Here is a 21,177-nt window from a genome sequence, read left to right as displayed (position 1 = left end):
GGACCCCGGGATCAGGACCTGAGCTGAAGGCAGACGCTTAATGACTGAGCACCCAGGAGCCTTTTTTTTTTTTTTTTTTAACCTTCCTAAAAAAGATTACTTATTAGAGAGAAAGAGAGAACAAGAGAGCACTCGTGCACATGTGCATGGTGGTAGGGCAGAGGGAGAGACAGAGAATTCCAAGACTTCTTGCTAAGGGCAGAGCCCAACTTAGGACTCAATCTCATGACCCTGAAAACCATGGACTGAGCCAAAATCAAGAGTTGGACGCTCAAATGACTGAGCCACCCAGGTGCCCTTCACTTTGTATTTATTACAATACCTAGTATAATGATTTGCCGACCAAATGTTTTCTCTCTAAAAATCATTCAACTCCTTAATTAGCTCATGCTAACTAGTGAAGTCTCTGTAATAGGTAAGTGAATAAACATTTTATAATCTTATAATAGGGGCAAGTTACTCACTGTAATAAGATCATCTCTTGCTCTGAGGACTTTGAGCCTTGCTTGATTCATCAAATTAGACATCTGACTGCAAAAGGTATGGAAAAATAGTTATCAGCAGAGCATAAGAAAAAAAAAAACTGCAGAGAAAGAAATATACAGCTTCCTTTGTATGTACAAATCCTTCCCTTTGTATATACCCTAGAGAACCCCACTGAAATACATGTAGTGGATTCTACCAACTTATTTTCGAAGTATTTATTGAGAGCTTACCAAGTGGCAAGCACTTTCATATCAGTTATTGCAACTTTCTTTCAATAATCCTGCGATGCTTCCATATTCATAAATTAAGAAAAATTACTCAACTTGCTCAAGGTCATACAAGTATGTTAAGTGGTCCAATTAACACTTGAGCCCATACCTGCCTGACTCCAAAGCACCTGCTCTGTCCTCTTGTCCCACTGACTTTTTAAAGGATCTACTTACATTTTCTTCTGCTGCTCAATCTGCTTTTCTTTCTTCTCGTAGTATTCCATAATCTTCAGTCTTTGGGTTTGCACAAGACGACCTTTCTCAATGTTGAACTCTTCCTCGGCCTATCAAGGAAACAACTGTTAATTCGTTACACCAGATTTTTGAGTTTTATTTTAAGCAGCTGGTAACCAGCAGCACTGTATTCCATATCAAAAATAGTAAGCTTGGGGCACCTGGGTGGCTCAGTGGGTTAAGCCTCTGCCTTCGGCTCAGGTCATGATCTCAGGGTCCTGAGATCGAGTCCCGCATCGGGCTCTCTGCTCAGCGGAGAACCTGCTTCCTCCTCTATCTCTCTCTCTGCCTGCCTCTCTGCCTAACTTGTGATCGCTCTCTGTGAAATAAATAAATAAAATCTTAAAAAAAAAAATAGTAAGCTTATTTGACTTGTCTTCAAAATTTCTAATTTACTCAAAAGGGGTAACCAGTGATTTTCATCATAAATGATGAACAAGAAAACCAAAAATATGACCTAGGATAATAGTACCCAGGGGCGCCTGGCTGGCTTAGTTGGTAGAGCATACCACTCTCAATCTCAGGGTCATGAGTTTAAGCCCCAAGCTGGGTGTGGAGCTTACTTAAAAAAAAAAATAAAATAAAAAAGCTAATAGTACCCAATCACAGAGTTACAAAGGATATATTCAAATAGAAGATTCTGTATGTGAAAAAAATCATTACAAATCCTAGAGATGCCTGAGTGGCTCAGTCATTAAGCATCTGCCTTCTGCTCAGGTTATGATCCCAATGGGGCTCCCTGCTCTGTGGGGAGCCTGCTTCCCCCTCTCCCACTCCCCCTGCTTGTGTTCCCTCTCTTGCCATGTCTCTCTCTGTCAAATAAATAAAATCTTAAAAAAAAAAAGTAAAAAATCGGGGCACCTGGGTGGCTCAGTGGATTAAAGCCTCTGCCTTCAGCTCGGGTCATGATCCCAGGGTCCTGGGATCGAGCCCTGCATCGGGCTCTCTGCTTGACGGGAGGCCTGCTTCCCCCTCTCTCTCTGCTTGCCTCTCTGCTTACTTGTGATCTCTGTCTGTCATATAAATAAATAAAATCTTAAAAAAAAAAAAAAAGTAAAAAATCTTTATGTATTCTAAATTTAATCCATCTGACTACAGAATTTAGAGTTTAGAAGATCTGGGTTACTGCCTTAAAAAATATGGTCAAGTAATCTCAGTCTTGGTGCACCCTTATGAAGTAAAAGAATTACAATAGTATTCTTCAGGTGCCTGGGTTGGCTAAGTGTCTCGCTCTTGCTTTCAGTTCAGGTCATGATCTCAGGGTTGTAAGACTGAGTCCCATGTTGGGCTCTAGGCTGGGCGTACAGTCGGCTTGGGATTCTGTCTCTCCTTCTGCCTCTCCCACCCCACCTCCCTTTAAAAATATATAAATAAATCAGTATTCTTTCCTCATAGGACAAATAAGTAAGATAAATCTAACAGTCCTTTTAAAAATTTAAGTTATAGGGGCGCCTGGGTGGCTCAGTGGGTTAAGCCACTGCCTTCGGCTCAGGTCATGATCTCGGGGTCCTGGGATCGAGCCCCGCATCGGGCTCTCTGCTCGGCGGGGAGCCTGCTTCCTCCTCTCTCTCTGCCTGCCTCTCTGCCTGCTTGTGATCTCTCTCTGTCAAATAAATAAATAAAATCTTTAAAAAAAAAAAAAAAATTTAAGTTATATAAATGTAAGTTGTTTATGTATAAATTATTGAACAGTTACTCTTTAATTTTTTTAATTTTTTAATTTTTTTCTATTTTACTGGGAATACAAAGCAACATTACAGTTTCAGTGCATTAAATAAACAAATGTGGTGATAGAGTAAGAAAACAATACTGACCTGAATACTGAGAGTAAGTTCTGAGGGTAGGGTAGGGGAGAACCACATTACTCAGCTACCAGAGGGTTTGGGCTTTAACTCAATAGCTGGCAGGAGTGCCAGTCCTGGTCAACCATCCATGAATCTTTTCTTTTTTTTAAGTAGCTCTATGTTCATCATGAGGCAGGAACTCATGACCCTGAGATCAACAGTCACACGCTCTACTGACTGAGCCAGCCAGCCAGGCACCCCCATCCATGAATCTTTATCACAGCAAACTGGAATCTCCAATTTTTCAAACTAATTGTAGGAAGAGAGAATAACTCAGGCTGATGTATAAATGATCTGGATGGCTACCAAAGTGTCCTCCATTCATAAGTTGTCAAAATCTTCAGAGTGACTGTTGGAGCAAGGAGCCTTTCATGTGTTCCCAGTTATACAGGGCGCAGAAGTGAGTAAGCATTAGTCCTGCTAGAGCCCCTTGCACTACCCCTTGAACACCACCTGCACATACATATAACATGCCTGTCACGGTGCCAGCTGTTACTGTGTTAAAAAGTCATCTTCTGCAACTCTTGTTTTCTCGATGATGGCACCAAATGTGCTACAGAAAAAGCCAGAAAACCTAGAGTATTAGCCCAAAGTGCCCCCTGACTAGTCACCATGTTCAAAATCCTTAATACTCTGCCGAATTCAGTAAGGATGGCTTTTACTTTATATAAATATAAATGAAGGTTAAACATCCAACATTTTTGGGCACTCAGTAAGAAAAATTCTTATTATTAAATATATTAAAATCTTATTAAATATAAATATACTAAACATAGACTTTGACAACCTAGAATATACTTTACAAAGAAGTTTACATTAAACAAAATACCATTTTAATAGACAAACTAGCTTACAACGAAGTCTGTTGTTTTTTGTTTTTTTTTAAGATTTTATTTATTTGACAGAGAGAGAGAGACAGCCAGAGAGGGAACACAAGCAGGGGGAGTGGGAGAGGGAGAAGCAGGCTTTCCACAGAGCAAGGAGCTCGATGCAGGGCTTGACCCCAGGACCCTGGGATCATGACCTGAGCTGAAGGCAGACACTTAACGACTGAGCCACCCAGGCACCCCTACGACTAATTTTGTTGGTTTTTTTTTAAGATTTTATTTATTTATCTGAGGGAGAGAGTGAGAGAGAGAGAGAGCATGAGAGGGGAGAAAGTCAGAGGGAGAAGCAGACTCATGGAGCTGGGAGCCTGATGTGGGACTCGATCCCGGAACTCCAGGATCATGACCTGAACCTAAGGCAGTCACTTAGCCAGCTGAGCCACCAGGTGCCCTTAGTTTTTGGAGGGAGAATATACTTAGGATAGCAAATATACTTAGGAGAGCAAAGTGTGAAATATTGTAGAATTAAAGGGAAATACTCAAAGAGAAGGAAAAGGCCATTTAACTAGAAGACGCAGAGAAAAGCATACTGTATCTGCTCTCAGACTAGAACTAAGCAGCCAGAGTGAACACTCAGCACACTCTCAAGGAAGCACAGTTCTGCCTTGCACCAGCAGCAGGCACCACCAGAAGAGTGACCAAAGGCCACTGGAGGAAGACAACAGGACAGCCCTCTGCCAGCAGTGTACCACCATCACAGGAATGGTCTATCTGGATAGCTGACTACTGCTGGAAGAGTGGTTATTTTTTTAAAAAGGTGATCTTACCAGTGTATCAGATGTATATGGTTTTTAAGTAGTATGAAATGATTTTGGAAAGTTAGCTAGAGTGGTCCACTTGAATGTTTAATGGCTGGCACTGGTACTCGAGATTTCACGTTCTAAAAGAAATGCCTGGGGTGCCTCAGTCAGTTAAGCATCTGACTGACTTTGGCTCAGGTCATGATCTTAGGGTCCTGGCATCAAGCCCCACATTGGGCTCTCTGCTTGGCAGGGAGTGTGCTTCTCCCTCTCCCTCTGTATCTCCCCCTTTGGTGCTCTATCTCTCAAATAAATAAATGAAAAGAAATGCCTAACAGCTTTTTCTATACCTATTATGGAAAATAATAAAGATGATTGTGTTGCACTAGATAAGACTTTTTTTTTTTTTTTTTTTTTTTTAATTTACTTAGTGGCCAGAAAGAGTGAGAGAGAATGAGAGAAAGCACAAGCAGGGGGAGTGGCAGACAGAGGGAGAAGACTCCCCCGAGTAGGGAGCCTGATGCAGGGCTTGATTCCAGGACGCTAGGATCATGACCTGAGCCCAAAGCAGACGCTTAATCGACTAAGCCACTCAAGTATCCCAAGATAACATATTTCAAACAGTAATGCATTTATCAACTGAAATAGAATTTCTACATTTTCCCCAGAGGGAAACAGGGATCTGGTCATACAAGAAACCGAAGTGCTCCTACGACCACCAAACAAAACAATACTCTATCAGCTGTTATATAGTAGTGGTAGACAAAATAGTCTTTTCTTCCTTAAGTGACACTTTTTTTTTAGGATTTTCTTTTTAAATAATCTTTATGCTGGAGCTCAGGAGCACTGTGAATGGGGGCATGCCGTGCCAGAGCTCTCAGAGTTCTTGGGGGCAAATGTTGATAGTACTGATGACTGTGCTCATTTCCACAACCCCAGCAGCCTCTGTCTGAGCTGCCAGAATGCCTGGGACCTGCTCCTGGGGGACCACCATGTGCCTGACGGCTCCTCTGGATGCAGCACAAAGAGAGGAGCTTGAAAGCAATGTCACTCCTGCAGCACCTGCCAGGACACAGGACCCTACTCCCACACCTCATGAGACACCAACCTCATTCTGTCCCACTTGGCACCGGCAGCACCACCTGCTTCCCAGGGCACCATCTTCAAGACAACCGTGGCTTGTCAGCACAAGTTTGGTTTTTTTTTTTTTTTTAATTTACGTATATATTTTTAAGATTTTATTCACTTGAGAGAGTGAGCACACACAAGCAGGGGGAGAGGAAGAAGCAGGCTCCCCTCTGAGCAGGGAACCCGCCGATGTGGGGCTCGATTCCAGGACCCCGAGACCACAACCCGAGCCAAAAGCAGACACTCAGCCTCCCAGGTGCCCCTCTCAGTGTAGGTTTTTAAAAATGACTTTTCTCTCTTTTCCTTGTCTTCTGAGGTCATTGAGGGAACTATGAAGTTCTTGCTTCCATACTCTCACCTGATGGCCTTTATTTTTATTAAAAAACAAAACAAAACAAAACAAAAAAACCACTTAAGCTACAAAGGCTTTTGGATGCCATTAACATTATAACTCAGGTATCAGCCTAACTAGGAAGTGCTGAGCTAGGGATCTCTGCAAGTACCAGCTGTGTGATCCCAGGCCAGTCATTTAGCTTCACAGTTCTTCAGTTTGTTTTAAAAACAAAAGTATTTGTCTACTGAAACAAAGAGAGGAAGAAAGGAAGGAAGGAGAGGGAGGTTAGGGAAAGAGGAAATCTCTACACCCAACATGGGGGTCAAACTCCCAACCCTGAGAACAAAAGTTGCATACTTTTACCGACTGAGCCAGCCAGGCACCCCCTTAAATGATAAATTACTTAAACAGTTCAAAATTTCACAGAATTTTAGTCCTAGAGTACCAAACACACACAATTTTAAGGCTGTACTGATAAATAACAAATATAACTACAGTAGAATGAATAAAAAAGATAATAAAGGGGCGCCTAGGAGCACCTGGGTAGCTCAGTAATTAAGTGTCTGCCTTCGGCTCAGGTCATGATGCCAGGATCCTCGGATCGAGCCCCACATCAGGTTCCATGATCTGCGGGAGGCCTGCTTTCCCTCTCCCACTCCCCCTGCTTATGGTCCCTCTCTCACGGTCTCTGTCAAATAAATGAAATCTTAAAAAAAAATAAAAATAAAAAAACAAAGGGGCGCCTGGGTGGCTCACAGTCAGTCCGCATTCAGCTGAGTCATGATCTCAGGGCCCTGGGATGGAGCCCCGCAGCACTGCCTCTCCCCTTGCTCACACTTGCTCTCACTCTCTCAAATAAAGAAATGTTGAAAGAAACAAAGAAAGAAAGAAAGAGAGAAAGGAAGGAAGGAAGGAAAGGAGGGAGAAAGAAACAAAGTTGAGTTAAAAAAGAAAGATAATGAAAATAATGCATTAAACAATATATTCTGGCCCATTATGATTATACCTAGGGAAAAGAACAACTTGATATACTGTGTATAAACAAAGTAAACTGGAAATATTTATAAAATTTCAAAATGCAGACCAAGTATCACCTTTGTAATGGACAGGGGCTTTCATTTTATACCTTATACACTTCCAAACTTTTTTTTTTTTTTGGCAACAAGCACAAATTAATTAAAAAGAAAAATAACAACATAAAAATACTATAACCTCCCCTAATCAACTATGATAATTAGCCACAGATGCTAAATGTCTGGATTCCACATTCCATGAGAAAATTTATCCATTACTTTCTACTCCCTACCATAAAATTTCAGGACACTTATTGGCAATCAGAATGTTTAGAAAGGAAAATTTATATATTTATTTAATTCATTTATTTTCTAAGTTTATTGAGCGATAGTACAAAGTTCCCAAAGAGGGAGGTGACCCAAGAAGGTTGCCCAGGAAAATTTATTTTTAACATTAAAGACACGACACATTCTTAGCAGTCTTATGCTATGTGTTGTTACGCAATTTTACTAATTACCACTTAGCAAAGCCACACTATGAAATTTTGAGAACTTCCTAAACCTAGAAAATGGAATCTCACCTTTGCGTCAATTTCCTCTGCTTTCTCATTGGCTTCTTGTTCAATAAAAGCCATCATGTGCTTAATCTAGAAGAAGGAAAGGTTATTTTATTTCTAACAAAAAAATACATATATCTTTTCTGATTCATTTAACAATCAATTGCTTATTGAATGCATGTTATGTGCCAGGCATTCTGTACAAAGACAAATGAGATATATAAGATAATATCTTACAGTACGAATTCGCTCTAGCAAATAGACCAGACACAATATTCAATATCATAGAACATTATCCTACTCTCGAGGAATGTGGAGTCTATGGGGGAGGGAGGACTGAATATATATCCTCCTTTACCTCATACTCCTTTCAGCCCGCATCTTCTTTCCCTCTTCTCCATCTATAATTAAACCAATCTATATTTACCTTTTAAACTTTAAGATTTTTAAGTTTTTATTTTTAAGTAATCTCTACACACAACATGGAGCTCAAACTCACAAGTCCAAGATCAAGAGTTGCACACTCTACAGAGTCAGCCAGGTGCTCCACACTTTTCAACTTTCTTACCTCCTACTCTCACCATACTTCAATCTGACTTCTACCCCCTCCACTTCACTGGAATTACTGGAATAAAATGGCAATAATCTCCTAGACCTTAAATCTTGGCCTTAATCTTTCAGCATCTCTTGATATGCTGGTCAACCCTCCCTTCTTGAACAAGAACAATCTCTTCCCTTTGCTTCCAGGACTTCCTTGTCCTCCTTCCAGACCACCCTCTTCTTCCTCTGCCTCCTGGACTGCTCTTTTTTAGACAGCCTACTCACAGCAACCTGAATCCAACACACTCAGTAATGAACCGCTAAGGGCGCCTGGTGGCTCTGTTGTTAGGCGTCTGCCTTGGGCTCAGGTCAAGAGCACCACACTGGGCTCCATGCTCGGTGGGAAGCCTGTGTCTCCCTCTCCAACTCCCCCTGCTTGCGTTCTCTTTCTCACATTCTGTCAAATAAATAATATCTTTATAAAAAAATAAACAATGAACTGCTAATCACTTCCCCTCTGCCCACTTCGATTTCTAGCTTGAGGATTAGTACCAACATCTGACTTTGACCCTTCCTTGTACCTCAGTCCTCCCACCCAATCAACCACCAAGTGCTATCAATTCTCTCTCCTGAGAGTTCTTTAATTTGTCCACATTTCTCCACCTTCATAGCCACTATCCTAGTCTCCTAGTCTTTGCTACCACCATCTCTCAACTAAATTATTACAACAGCTTCCAAATGTGTCTCCCTACCCTCAGCCTTGTTTCCTTTCTAATCAACTCTACACGACAACCAGAAAGATCCTTTAAAATGCCTGTTTCAGGGGCACTTGGGTGGCTCAGTTGGTTAAGCAACTGCCTTCAGCTCAGGTCATGATTCTGGAGTCCCAGAATCGAGTCCCACATCGGGCTCCCTGCTCAGCGGGGAGTCTGCTTCTCCCTCTGACCTCTCCCCTCTCATGGTCTCTTTCTCGCTCTCTCTCAAATAAATAAATAAAATCTTTAAAAAAAAATAAAATAAAATAAAATGCCTGTTTCAGGGGCGCCTGTGTGGCTCAGTGGGTTAAGCCTCTGCCTTCGGCTCAGGTCATGATCTCGGGGTCCTGGGATCGAGCCGCATCGGGCTCTCTGCTTGGTAGGGAGCCTGCTTCCTCCTCTCTCTCTGCCTGCCTCTCCACTTGTGATCTCTCTGTCAAATAAATAAAATAAATAAAATCTTTAAAAAAAAAAAAATGCCTGTTTCAGGAGTCTGGGGGTGCTCAGTCTGTTAAGCATCTGCCTTTGGCCCAGGTCATGATCCCAAAGTCCTGCGATGGGAGTCCTGCATTGGGCTTCCTTCTCAGCAGGGAATCTGTTTCCCCCTCTCCCTTTGCCCCTATCTGCTGCTCATGCCTTCTCTCTCTCATATAAATAAAATCTTCAAAAAAATAAAAATAAAAATGCCTGTTTCATCATGTATCACACCCCCCCCCCACTTTATGATAAAGCGCAAAGATTTTAGAAGGTACGTGATCTGGTCAATGCTCACCTTGCCAACATCATATGAAACATTTACTTTACCATTTGCCACTCTTCAGACTCTTGGTTCCTGTCTACTAAACTTATTTCAGTTTTTCTGTTCCTTGAGTTCACCACTCTCTTCCTCATTTCCAAGATTTCAAACATGCTGCTCCTTCCACTTGGAATACTCTTCTCCCTCCCTTCACCTGGCTAACTTCTTGGGATTCAGCTGCTTAACTGTCACCTCCTTTGGAAAATCTCTTCTGAACTTCTCACCAATGTGCACCTAGGGTACCCTGCACTTCCTCTTCCTAAACTTTTTTTTCTTTTAAAGATTTTATTTATTTTATTTGACTATAAGGCAAGGTAGTTGTTAAAAGGCTTCTCTGGCTACAATCAGAGAATAAAGTCCACTGAAGTCTTCTGGGGCCTAGGGACAGTGATCCAATTTGGACTCATAAATGAAGTGGTTTTTTTTTGTTTTTAGACCAGCAAATGAAGTACGACCTTTAGTGGAAGATGTAAAATACACCCATGTGAATATACAAATACTATAGCTAATCAAACTCTCTGGTTGTTTCATTTCATAAGGGCCCTATCTGAAAGAAATGACAAATTAAAAAAAAGGAACATGATTTTTAAAAATACCAATAATCTCTAGGTTATTCATCACTGTTTGTTTTTTTTAAAGATTTTATTTATCACAAGTAGGCAGAGAGGCAGGCAGAAAGAGAGAGGAGGAAACAGGCTCCTCGCTGAGCAGAGAGCCCGATGCGGGGCTCGATCCCGGGACTCTGGGATCATGACCTGAGCCGAAGGCAGAGGCTTTAACCCACTGAGTCACCCAGGCGCCCCAATCATCACTGCTTTTATTTTATTTTTTTAAAAAAAAGACTTTATTTGGGGCGCCTGGGTGGCTCAGTGGGTTAAAGCCTCTGCCTTCGGCTCAGGTCATGATCCCAGAGTCCCGGGATCGAGCCCCGCATCGGGCTCTCTGCTCAGCGAGGAGCCTGTTTCCTCCTCTCTCTCTGCCTACTTGCCTACTACTGTCTGTCAAATAAATAAATAAATAAATCTTAAAAAAAAAAAGGACTTTATTTGAGAGAAAAAGAGTGAACATGAAGGGGTAGGGGGCAGAGGGAAAGAGAGAATCTCAAGCTGATTCTGAGCTGAGCTTGGAGCCCTAAGCAGGGCTCTATCTCACGACCCTGAGATGATGACTTGAGCCAAAATCAAAAGTCAGATGCTTAACTAACTGAACCACCCAGGAGTCCCTAATTCACTGTGTTCATTAATTCTCCCACTTAAAGTAAGCTTCATGAGTACTGAGATCTTATTTTTTTTTAAAGATTTTATTTATTTGACAGAGAGAGATCAAAAGTAGGCACAGAGGCAGGCAGGGGTGGGGGGAAGCAGGCTCCCTGTTGAGCAGAGAGCCCGATGTGGGGCTCAATCCCAGAACCCTGAGATCATGACCGGAGCCGAAGGCAGAGAGGCTTAACTTACTGAGCTACCCAGGCACCCCTGAGATCTTATTTTTTACATCACCATAACACCAGAACATGGAACGACTGCCCCTAAAGGGGGTGTTCAAGAAACATTTGTGAATGAATGACAACCTGTTGGTATTTTAAGCCTCCTGAGATAGTCCAAGTACTTTCTAGAGTTTAACAATCTGGAAACAATTCCCACTTCTCCACATACTACAAAGATATCATAAATCTAATGTACACACAGGTGTACAAAAGTGAGTTAGGATGTGTTTTAAAATAATGTGAACATACTTAACACTACTGAACTGTACAGTTAAAAATGGTTAAGATGAGTAAGTTTTGTTATGTGTTTTATACATTTTTCTTTAAAAAGGCATTGATAGGGGTACCTGGGTGGCTCAATCAGTTAAGTGTCAGCCTTTGGTTCAGGTGGGATCAACCCTGCATGGGGGGGGGCGGTTTCCTGCTCAGCGGGGTGTCTGCTTCTCCTGCTTCCACTCCCCTTCCTTGTGCTCTCTATCAAATGAATAAATAAAATCTTAAATAAAATAAAAAGGGCATTGATGGGGCACCTTGGTGGCTCAGTTGGTTAAGTGTCTGCCTTCCGCTCAGGTCATAATCCCAAGGTCTTGGGAGGAGCCTCGTGTCTGCTCAGCAGGGAGTCTACTTCTCCCTCTCCCTCTGCCCCCACCCCAACTTGTGCTCTCTCACATGCATACACTCTCTAATAAATATTTTTAAAAATAAAAAAACATTAATAATAAAACCTCGTGGCATTAAAGTCTTAAAAAAAAAACAAACAGTATGGTTTGAAAGAGATTTCTTTTTTGTCAAAATTCTTAGCAACTACCCTATGCTTGAGGACCCAAAATAATTATGATAATCAAAATCTATTTCATAGGTAATACAATACTTATGAAATCTCAGGCCTTAAAATATTTGGGGTACCTAATCCAGAGGCATCTTGTATAGAAAATCACTGTGACCTTGCTAAAAGGATTAGCATTCCCCCCCCCGCCATTGTGTGTGTGTGTTCATGGTAAGGAACGGTATCTCCAGGAGCACCTGGGTGGCTCAGTTGGTTAAGCAACTGCCTTCGGCTCAGGTCATGATCCTAGAGTCCGGAGATCAAGTCCCCCATCAGCCTCCCAGCTCCATGGGGAGTCTGGTTCTCCCTCTGACCTTCTCCCCTCTCATGTGCACTCGCGCACGCTCTTTCTCTCTAATAAATAAATTAAAAAAAAAAAAAAAGTATCTTTGTAACATTAAAAAAAAAAAAGGAATGGTATCTCCACAAGTTCAGTGTGAAGCCTTACTGAACTCAGTTTGGAATTTTAAAAGTAAATACAGTAATCAAAACAGGTGTTTATAAATGCTACAAGGCACACTGGGCCTGTACAGGTGAACACTGATTCAAACCTGCATTATCTGCCTTTATCACTCATGCTGGACCCTCTACTACTGGATTTGACTAGATCAGCACAGCCTAAAGCAAAACAGTCATTTTAAACCAGGTCAGAGAAGGCTGTTTACAGCCAACATGATCATATTCCGTCTTCAAGAGTTCCAATAAGAAAAATAGTTAACTCTTCAGGACATTTAACTCCAACCCTAAGGCAGAAAAATCTGGCCTTTAAAAGATACTTTTCATCTTCCTGCTAACCCTACTGGATTTTAAGTTTTTTGAAATCAGATTCCTTCAAATACTGGCTAAAGTAAATAACCATACTCCCCAGACAAAAAGGCAAATATAAATATTTTAATACAATGGGAAGAAGTCAAGGAATCCACAATTTATAAGCACTTATGCGCTTGTACCTTGTCCATTCACTGCTGAGTATACAGGGAACAAAAACACACTGCCCTTTCGGGGCTTATGTGTAGTGTAGATGGGCAGAGACCACAGATTCCTTCATCTTTCAAATTTTATAGAAAGAAAAAATGGTTTTGGTTTAGATTCCAAGGAAATACACCACTTTATATTTTTCCTGGGGAAGCCCTATTCTTCAATATATTGTAACTAACGGGTAAGAGGGATGATGAAGGAACAAGCGGAAAAAGAGAATCAGCATTTTAACTGTGACTACTAGAAGATGTGGAGAACACTGTACTTTTTCCACTGCACCAAGTTTTTCCTATAGTAAAAATCAGAAGCAGTGGTGATAAACATAAAAGCCCCATTGTTTTGTAAGACTACTGTAAGATTTCTTAATCTTCTCCATAGATGCTATTTTTGTCACACGATTTCCCCTCTGTGATTATTAGCACAAGACCACCGATGAACAAACACTCCACTTTTCTTATGCACATCAGATTAAGAATAAAATGCCAACTCATTTTCTTTTTTTTCTATCACAAGTAGGCAGAGAGGCAGGCAGAGAGAGAGGGGAAAGCAGGCTCCCTGCTGAGCAGAGAGCCGGATGCGATGGGGGGCTCCATCCCAGGACCCTGAGATCATGACCTGAGCCAAAAGCAGAGGTTTAACCCACTCAGCCACCCAGGCACCCCGCCAACTCATTTTCTAGGAAATAGAAATATCCAGGGAAAAAAACATTTCATTGCTCATTTAAGAAGATTCATAAGCCAGTGAGCGAGCTTTAGTCAGAAAATTTTCCTAGTACTTCAAAAAGAAATAGACTTAGTTCTCTAAACTACGTAAAGATTCCTTCTCTGAAAAATCTATTGGCAATATAACTACTAAATTCAAGGACCCTAGTTTCAGAGTATCTGTGGCAGGGCAAATGGAAACCACTTTTTCCCATGTTTGTTAGAGGCCTATCAATGCCAATATATTATCCTGGGAGTCTTTTGAGTTCTAACTTTATTAATGACTACAGCTTGAAGGTATGGCACATTAAACAAAAAACAAAGAAACAAAAACCCCAAAGCTCCCCAGGACTGATACACTTGCAAAAATGATGTAGGTCTAGCTTTCCGTATTTTTTTCCATTAACCTTGACTTTCTTTATGCCAAACACTGGCGCTGCGGTTCATAAATGTACGAAAGATATTCTGATTATTAATAAACATTAACGTACACACTAGTGAGAGACCAACCATTACAATTCCTTCCAAAATGAAGATTAACAATGAATTCAATGAATGACCTCAAAACAACATTGAAAGCAACTCTCTCCCGTCAGCATTCTCTATCGTACTGCAAACCCTTCCCTCAAGGTTAAAAAAACAGGTGAAAACAAGGTTCCCAATCCTTGCACTCGTTTTGCATCTCAACCCTATTTTCAATTCTCAGCTCTAACAACCACAGCTAGTACCCTGAGAAAATAGGGAACGCCGAGGTGCGAACCAAAAAGCCAGCACATTCATGGCAGCGGCGCACAAAACCCCAGTGAAGACAGAGGAGCTGTGGGTCAAATCCCTCTCCTGCAGAGAGCCCACGAAGCCCCCGAGACTTGGGGGACCCTCCTCGGGTATCTGGGCCGCCCTAGGCCGGCGTCCTCCCTGAGCCGCCAGGTTCCAGTTCGCCACCCCCGGACCCGCGCTACGAGTTCGCCAGACGCAACCGCAAGTCCTCACCTGCTTTTGCACGTCAGCATCGCTGAGGGCCATAACGAAAGCTGGGCTAGGCCGGAGGCCCCACTGGCTCTAGCTTACACTGGAAGGGGGTAGCGGAACGAAGAGGAAGAAAGAAAATGCAGTGGGGCTATCGGCTTCCTTCGCTTTATAACTCCGACTTCCGGTTCCTGTCAGGTGACCGCGCAGCCCAGCCATGTGAGCTTTCTCAGCCAGTGGAAAGAGAACGAGTCCCGGGAAGTCTCGGCCTGGACCCGCCCCGTGTCCGGGCGCCGGCTCTGGCGGCCTGTTCCCAGCACAGTTCCAATCCGTTTCACAGCTGGCTCGTGATTTCTGAGTTGTTTTCCTCAGCGACGTATCCCTCAGTAGGAGTGAAGGTTCAGGAATTCAAGCGTCTGAAATTAGCCGAATTCTGTGTATTTTTCTAGCCTTAGAGCCCTTGCATATTTTTTAAAATTTAATTATTTACTTCCAATCAAATTTTTTTTTTTTTGCTTTCCTGGCCTTAATGAAAACAAATTCACCAATATTTTATTTATTAAGAGATTTTATTTTTAGAACAGTTACAGATTTACAGAAAAATTAAGCAGATAGAGCAGAGAGTTTTCATGTATCTTTCTCCCCGGCACACACAGATTCCCGTATCATTAATATATTCGTATGGCACATTTGTTAAAATTAATTAAATAATATTGATAATTAAATAAACAATATTGACTCAAGTCCATAATTAGTCAAGTTTCCTTAGTTTTAACCTAATGCTCATTTTCTTTTCCAGGATCCCATCTAGGATACTGCGTTTTATTTAATTGTCATGTCCCCTAAATTTCCTGGGTGTGACAGTTACTCAACCTTTGCTTTTTAAAAAATTAATTAGTTAATTAATTTGTCAGAGCGCCCACAAGCAGGGAGAGCAGCAGAGCAGAGCAGGCAGCAGGCACAGGGAGAAGCAGGCTCCCCGCTGAGCAAGGAGCCCCAAGCCAGACTGGATCCCAGGACTCTGGGATCATGACCTGAGCTGAAGGCAAACGCTTAATGGACTGAGCAACCCAGGCGTCAGGGTACACGTATTTTTATTACCAACTTTTTTTTTTTTTTTTAGAGAGAGAATCTTTTTTTTTTTTATTAATATTTTAAAGATTTTATTTAATTATTTGTCAGAGAGAGAGAGGGAGAGAGAGCAAGCACAGGCAGACAGAATGGCAGGCAGAGGCAGAGGGAGAAGCAGGCTCCCTGATGAGCAAGGAGCCCGTTGTGGGACTCGATCCCAGGACGCTGGGATCATGACCTGAGCCGAAGGCAGCTGCTTAACCAACTGAGCCACCCAGGCGTCCCTATTACCAACTTTTTATTTTGAAGAAATTTCAAATATAATGAGCTGTAAGAATAGTGCAATAAACTGCATTCACCTAGATTCACCAATTGTTAACATTTTGCTATTTGGCTGTATCACTTTTCATTAATCAAATACAGGAAATTAAACAAGTTTATAATCAGATTTTGCCATATGCCCTACTGATAACCTTTGTAGAAATTTTTTTCTCATCCTGAACCCAGTACAGGGTCACCTGTTGTAGTAATTGTCATGTCTTTTCTATAGTCTTTTTTTTTTCCCCCAAGATTTATTTGTTTGAGAGAGAGAGAGAGAGAGAGAGCTTGAGCAGGGGGGAGAAGCAGAGGGAGAGAGAGTCTTAAACAGACTCCTCGTTGAGTGCAAAGCTCAGGCGCTCAATCCCACAACCGGGAGATCATGACCTGAGCCAAAACCAAAAGTCTGATGCTTAATCAATCAGCTGTGCCATCCAGATGCCCCTTTTAGTCTCCTTTAATACGGGATGGTTCCTCAGACTTTGTCTTTCCTGAGAGTGACATTTTTTTTAAGATTTTATTTATTTATTTGATAGAGAAAGAGAGATCACAAGTAGGCAGAGAGTCAGGCAGAGAGAGAGGGGGAAGCAGGCTCCCCGCTGAGCAGAGAGCCCGATGCGGGGCTTGATCCCAGGACCCTGAGATCATGACCAGAGCTGAAGACAGATGCCCAACCAACTGAGCCACCCAGGTGCCCCTTGATCAATATTCTTATCGACTGAACTAAACAAGTTGATAGGCTTATTTCTCTCATCCTGTTAGTTTCTGCATTGATAACTTCATTTTTTGCCGTTCCAGAAGACAGAGTTCCAGGATGCCTCCTTCTAGCATCCCTAGGTCACTCATTTGGATTATAATTCTTCCTCCCATTTATTTTTACAGTGTTCTGCAAATAACTGGGGGAGTAGGAGCAGCAATCTAATGCCACATGTCTAATCATTGTGAAATTAATGTCTGGAAGAGACATAGCACTGTCCAGATCAATGTGCTTTTGGTTTCTGGAAAACAGTGTGCTGATTTTTATGATTTATTTATTATTACTTTGAGAGAATAAAAAATATAGAAAAGTACAAAGAATAATTTAAATATTCATGTACCATGTACCACCACCCAGAATTAACAATTAACATTTGCAACATTTGCTTTAAGACTTCATTTTTTTTTAAATATTTACTTATTTTGACAGGCAGAGATCACAAGCAGGCAGAGAGACAGGCAGACGGAGAGGGGGAAGCAGGCTCCCTGCTGAACAGAGAGCCCAATGTGGGGCTTGATCCCAGGACCCTGAGATCATGACCCGAGCAGAAAGCAGAGGCTTTAACCCACTGAGCCACCCAGGCACCCCTTAAGACTTCATTTCTAAAGCAAAATAAATGGTGTTACAGATATAATTAACATTACTTTTTGTGCAGCTGTCCCCTCCCCTATGTTAATGCTCTTTACAACTGGTTTCTGCAGTTATTTTGCTGATTCACCAAGGAATGGGCCAGGTCCTGTCTGATAAGAATATGATAAAATTCATAGAGACAGTCTCTGGAGAGAAAAACTTATTATAAGTACAATAAAAGATTAACTAGTTAGTAGTTTTCCAAATCCAATTTCCTCCTATATTATTTTAGGTCTTGTGAAGAAGCTTTATTAAAAGTTTTTCAGATAAATTCCAAAAATCCCACTCCTAGATACGCCTATTTACTTATGGCTTCACAAAATCACTGTCCTAGATTCCTGTCAGGTTAGTCACAAAGAGATGTTTTCTGTGTAGATTGCTTCACCTGCTCCCAAGCTGACACTTCGGTCTGTGGCTTCAGAAATTGAATCAGCAGAATAAACTAAGGCTTGAACTTCTTTGCCTGAAGAGGGTAAGGTGGGGTGCGGTGGGGGGGTGGGTTGTGGTTGGGGGTGGGATGTTGCAGCTGGGGGTGGGGGTTCCTTGGGTGGCTCAGTCAGTTAAACAATCTTAGGGTAGGGGGTTCAAGGCCCTCGGGCTTTATTTTACTAAAAATAAATTTTAAAAAATGTAAATCATCTGTGTCTTTGAATGCTGAAGAATTGGGTGGGTTGTTTTTGTTTTTGTTTAAGATTTTAAGTAATTTCTATACCAAATGTGGGGCTCCAACTCACAATGCTGAGTCCAAGAGTCACACGCTCTACTGACTGAGCCAACCAGGCGCCACTTGAAGAATTAATCTCAAGAAGAAAAACAAATGAGACCAGAAAATAGTGAAACTCTGACTTAGGTGCTTGCACTTCCTACCCTTTTACAACCAATTTTCCACACAACAGAAAGAGTGGTTTAAAACCCAGCTGGCATCTAGCCGCTTCCCAATTTATAATCCTCAAATGGCTTCCGTCTGCTTCTGAACACTTCACACCTCACATGGTTTGTGTGAGCGCTGCCCGATCTGGCCTTAGCTTACTTGTCTGACCTCATTACTCTTCTTCCCTTTGCTCACCACCCTATAGCTTTACTTTTCAGTTCCTGGAAAACACCAAGCTCTTTGCCTGAATTCTTTTCATACACCATCACTTAGCTTTTCATTCTTTAAGGTCTCAACTTAAAATATCACCTCCTTAGAGAGTGCTCTTCTTTTCTTTTTCTTTTTTTCCTTTTTACAGGTTTTATTTATTTATTTGACAGACAGAGATCACAAGTAGGCAGAGAGGCAGGCAGAGAGAGAAGAGGAAGCAGGCTCCCTGCCTAGCCCTGATGCGGGGCTCGATCCCAGGACCCCAGGATCATGACCTGAGCTGAAGGCAGAGGCTTTAACCAACTGAGCCACCCAGGCGCCCTGAGAGTGCTTTTGATAAGCAATCTTTCACCTTCCTTTCTCTCCCAGCCCCTTGTTAACCTCAGGACATGCCATAATGTTTAATTATTTTGTTTTTTTTTTCTCTTTTTTTTAGGTTTTTGCCTGGTTTTCCAATGAAAATGTTGGTTTCACAACAGAGACCGTGTCTGACCTACTTACCACTTTCTTTTGCTGGCATCTAGCACATTGCCTGGTACATAGTAGGGCTTCAGTAACTAACTGATGAAGGAGAATGAATAAAATGACTTGTGTCTAGAGTTTAGATTTTATTTATAATTTTTTTTGGCTTTAGATTTTATAATCACATCAGGCTACATGCTAGGATTCTGTATAATTTAGAAGATCTGTCAAAAAAAAAAAAAAAAAAAAGGCCCCAAACCCATAAACTGCTGTGTGGTTAAAGTAAAATAATTTCTGTAAAAGGATTATATTATTTTACACCATTTGCTGAAAAGACTATTCCTTTCCCCATTAAATTGTCTTGACATGTCTGTCAAAAATCAATTGTCCATTCTGGACTTCCTATTCTGCTCCATTGACCTCTGTTTTATCCTTATAGTATGCATTCAAAAAATAAAATACAAAAGGAAATATTAAAACTGAAAACAATTTGAAAGAAATTAACTTAATCACATACCTGATTGGTTAACAAAACCACAGAGAATTTTTTTATGTGACTTTTTAAAAAAATTTACATATGGGACACCTGGGTGTCTCAGTCAGTTGAGTCATAATTCCAAGGTCCTGGGATCGAGTCCTTCACTGGGCTCCCTGCTCAGCAGGGAGCCTGCTTCTCCCTCTGCCTGCTCTCTCTTTTTCTGACAAATAAGTAAAATCTTAAAATTAGAAGTGCCTGGGTGGCTCAGTCTTTAACCATCTGCCCTTGGCTCAGGTCATGATCCCAGGGTCCTAGGATCAAGCCCACATCAGGGTCCCTGCTGGAAGCCTGCTTCTCCCTCTCCCACGCACCCTGCTTGTGTTCCCTCTCTGGCTCTCTCTCTCTCTCTTTCTCTCTCTCTGTCAAATAAATAAATAAAATCTTTTTTAAAATCTTAAAATTAAAAAAAAATGTACATACAATGAACTGCATAGACTAAAGGACCTGGGTAGCTCAGTCAGTTGGGCACCTGCCTTCAGCTCAGGTCATGATCCTGGAGGCCTGAGATCAAGCCCCATGTGAGGCTTCCTGCTCAGGGGGGGAGCCTACTTCTCCCTCTCCCTCTGCCCTTCCCCCCAACCCCTGCTTGTGCTCACTTGCATTCTCCCTCTCTCAAATAAATAAAATCTTTTAAAAAAAGATTCTATTTGTGTATTTGACAGAGATCACAAGAAGGCAGAGAGGCAGGCAGAGAGAGAGAGGGGAAAGCAGGCTCCCCGCTGAGCAGAGAGACTGATTTGGGGCTCGATCCCAGGACCCTGAGATTACGACTGAGCCGAAGTCAGAGGCTTAACCAAGTGAGCCACCCAGGCACCCCTTATTTTTATTTTTAATAAAATTTTATATTTTAAGTAACCTCCATATCCCACGAGGGAATGGAAATGACAACCTGGATATCAAGAGAGGCATTCTCCAAGGACTGAGCCAGCCATGCCTCAGGAGTCCAATCCTCCACCCACTTCCTATTGGATCTGCAGTTGACAGAGGGGCATGAGAGCTCCCCCTTCTGGCTTCTGACTCTATTTTATCTGCCTATTTATTTTCAAAGGTTTTTTTCGTTTGTTTTTTGCAATTTCTACACCAACCTGGGGCTCCAACTCATAACCCTGAGATTGAGAGCTGCATGCTCTTCCAACGGAGTCAGCCAGGCACCCAATGACTCTATTTTAAATGATGTTTCCTTTGATTAATTTCCACAATACCAGTTATTCCTTTTTGTTTTATTGCTGAATAATTTCCACTGTGTGAACATGCTTGAAAAAGTCAACGTTATTAAAAAAACTAGGAGACTAACAAAAGATGTAACGACCAAATGCTTGATCCTGGTTTAAAAAACAGGCTGGTTCAGTCAGTGAAGCATGCAATTCTTGATCTCAGGGTCCTTAGTTCACACCCCATGTTGCGCATAGAGCCTACTTAAACACAACAACAACAACAACAACAACAACAACAAAAACTATATGTCACTACTTGGCCAATTGAGGAAATTTAACTATCAACAGGTTATTAGGTACTACTAGGTAATTAATAGGTTTATTAGCTCACTGAGCCTTTGTTTGCAAAATCTCTGTCCGATTTCTCTATTAATGGCACTGCTGTTCTCTCAGTAGCTCAGGCTTAAAGTTCTTGTAACGCCAACTCCAACCTTTTTGCTTCCACTCCCACCCAACCTCATATCAGTTCAGGTTTTCAGCACTTTTTCCCACAGCTTTATTGAGATATAACTCACATACCATACAACTCACCTATTTAAAGCATACACCTTTTTAAAAAAAGGTTTTAT

The 21,177-nt window shown here is 41.7% G+C and overlaps 1 protein-coding gene across 2 annotated transcripts in view; it reads right to left on the bottom strand.

Moving 5' to 3' along the window:
* LOC111159822 (ATPase H+ transporting V1 subunit E1) overlaps nucleotides 1-14,730 on the bottom strand; it is a 40,368-nt gene extending 25,638 nt beyond the window's left edge. The window contains exons 1-4 of one of the 2 annotated variants that reach the window (XM_022522450.1): nucleotides 14,562-14,730; nucleotides 7,517-7,582; nucleotides 930-1,039; nucleotides 465-531 (exon numbers count right to left, since the gene is read on the bottom strand). In XM_022522450.1, the coding sequence (XP_022378158.1) occupies nucleotides 465-531; nucleotides 930-1,039; nucleotides 7,517-7,582; nucleotides 14,562-14,594 (276 nt within the window). In that variant the 5' untranslated portion in view covers nucleotides 14,595-14,730. The remainder of the gene's footprint in view (nucleotides 1-464; nucleotides 532-929; nucleotides 1,040-7,516; nucleotides 7,583-14,561) is intronic. The other variant, XM_022522451.1, reaches the window with a different exon arrangement.
* Between the last annotated feature and the right edge of the window lie 6,447 nt (nucleotides 14,731-21,177).

The sequence above is a fragment of the Enhydra lutris genome, unplaced genomic scaffold, assembly GCF_002288905.1.
Source record: "Enhydra lutris kenyoni isolate GAN:26980312 unplaced genomic scaffold, ASM228890v2 scaffoldscaffold69, whole genome shotgun sequence".
NCBI lineage: Eukaryota > Metazoa > Chordata > Mammalia > Carnivora > Mustelidae > Enhydra > Enhydra lutris.
The sequence above is the reverse complement of the archived record's forward strand: the minus strand, read 5'-3'. Positions and strand labels throughout refer to the sequence as shown.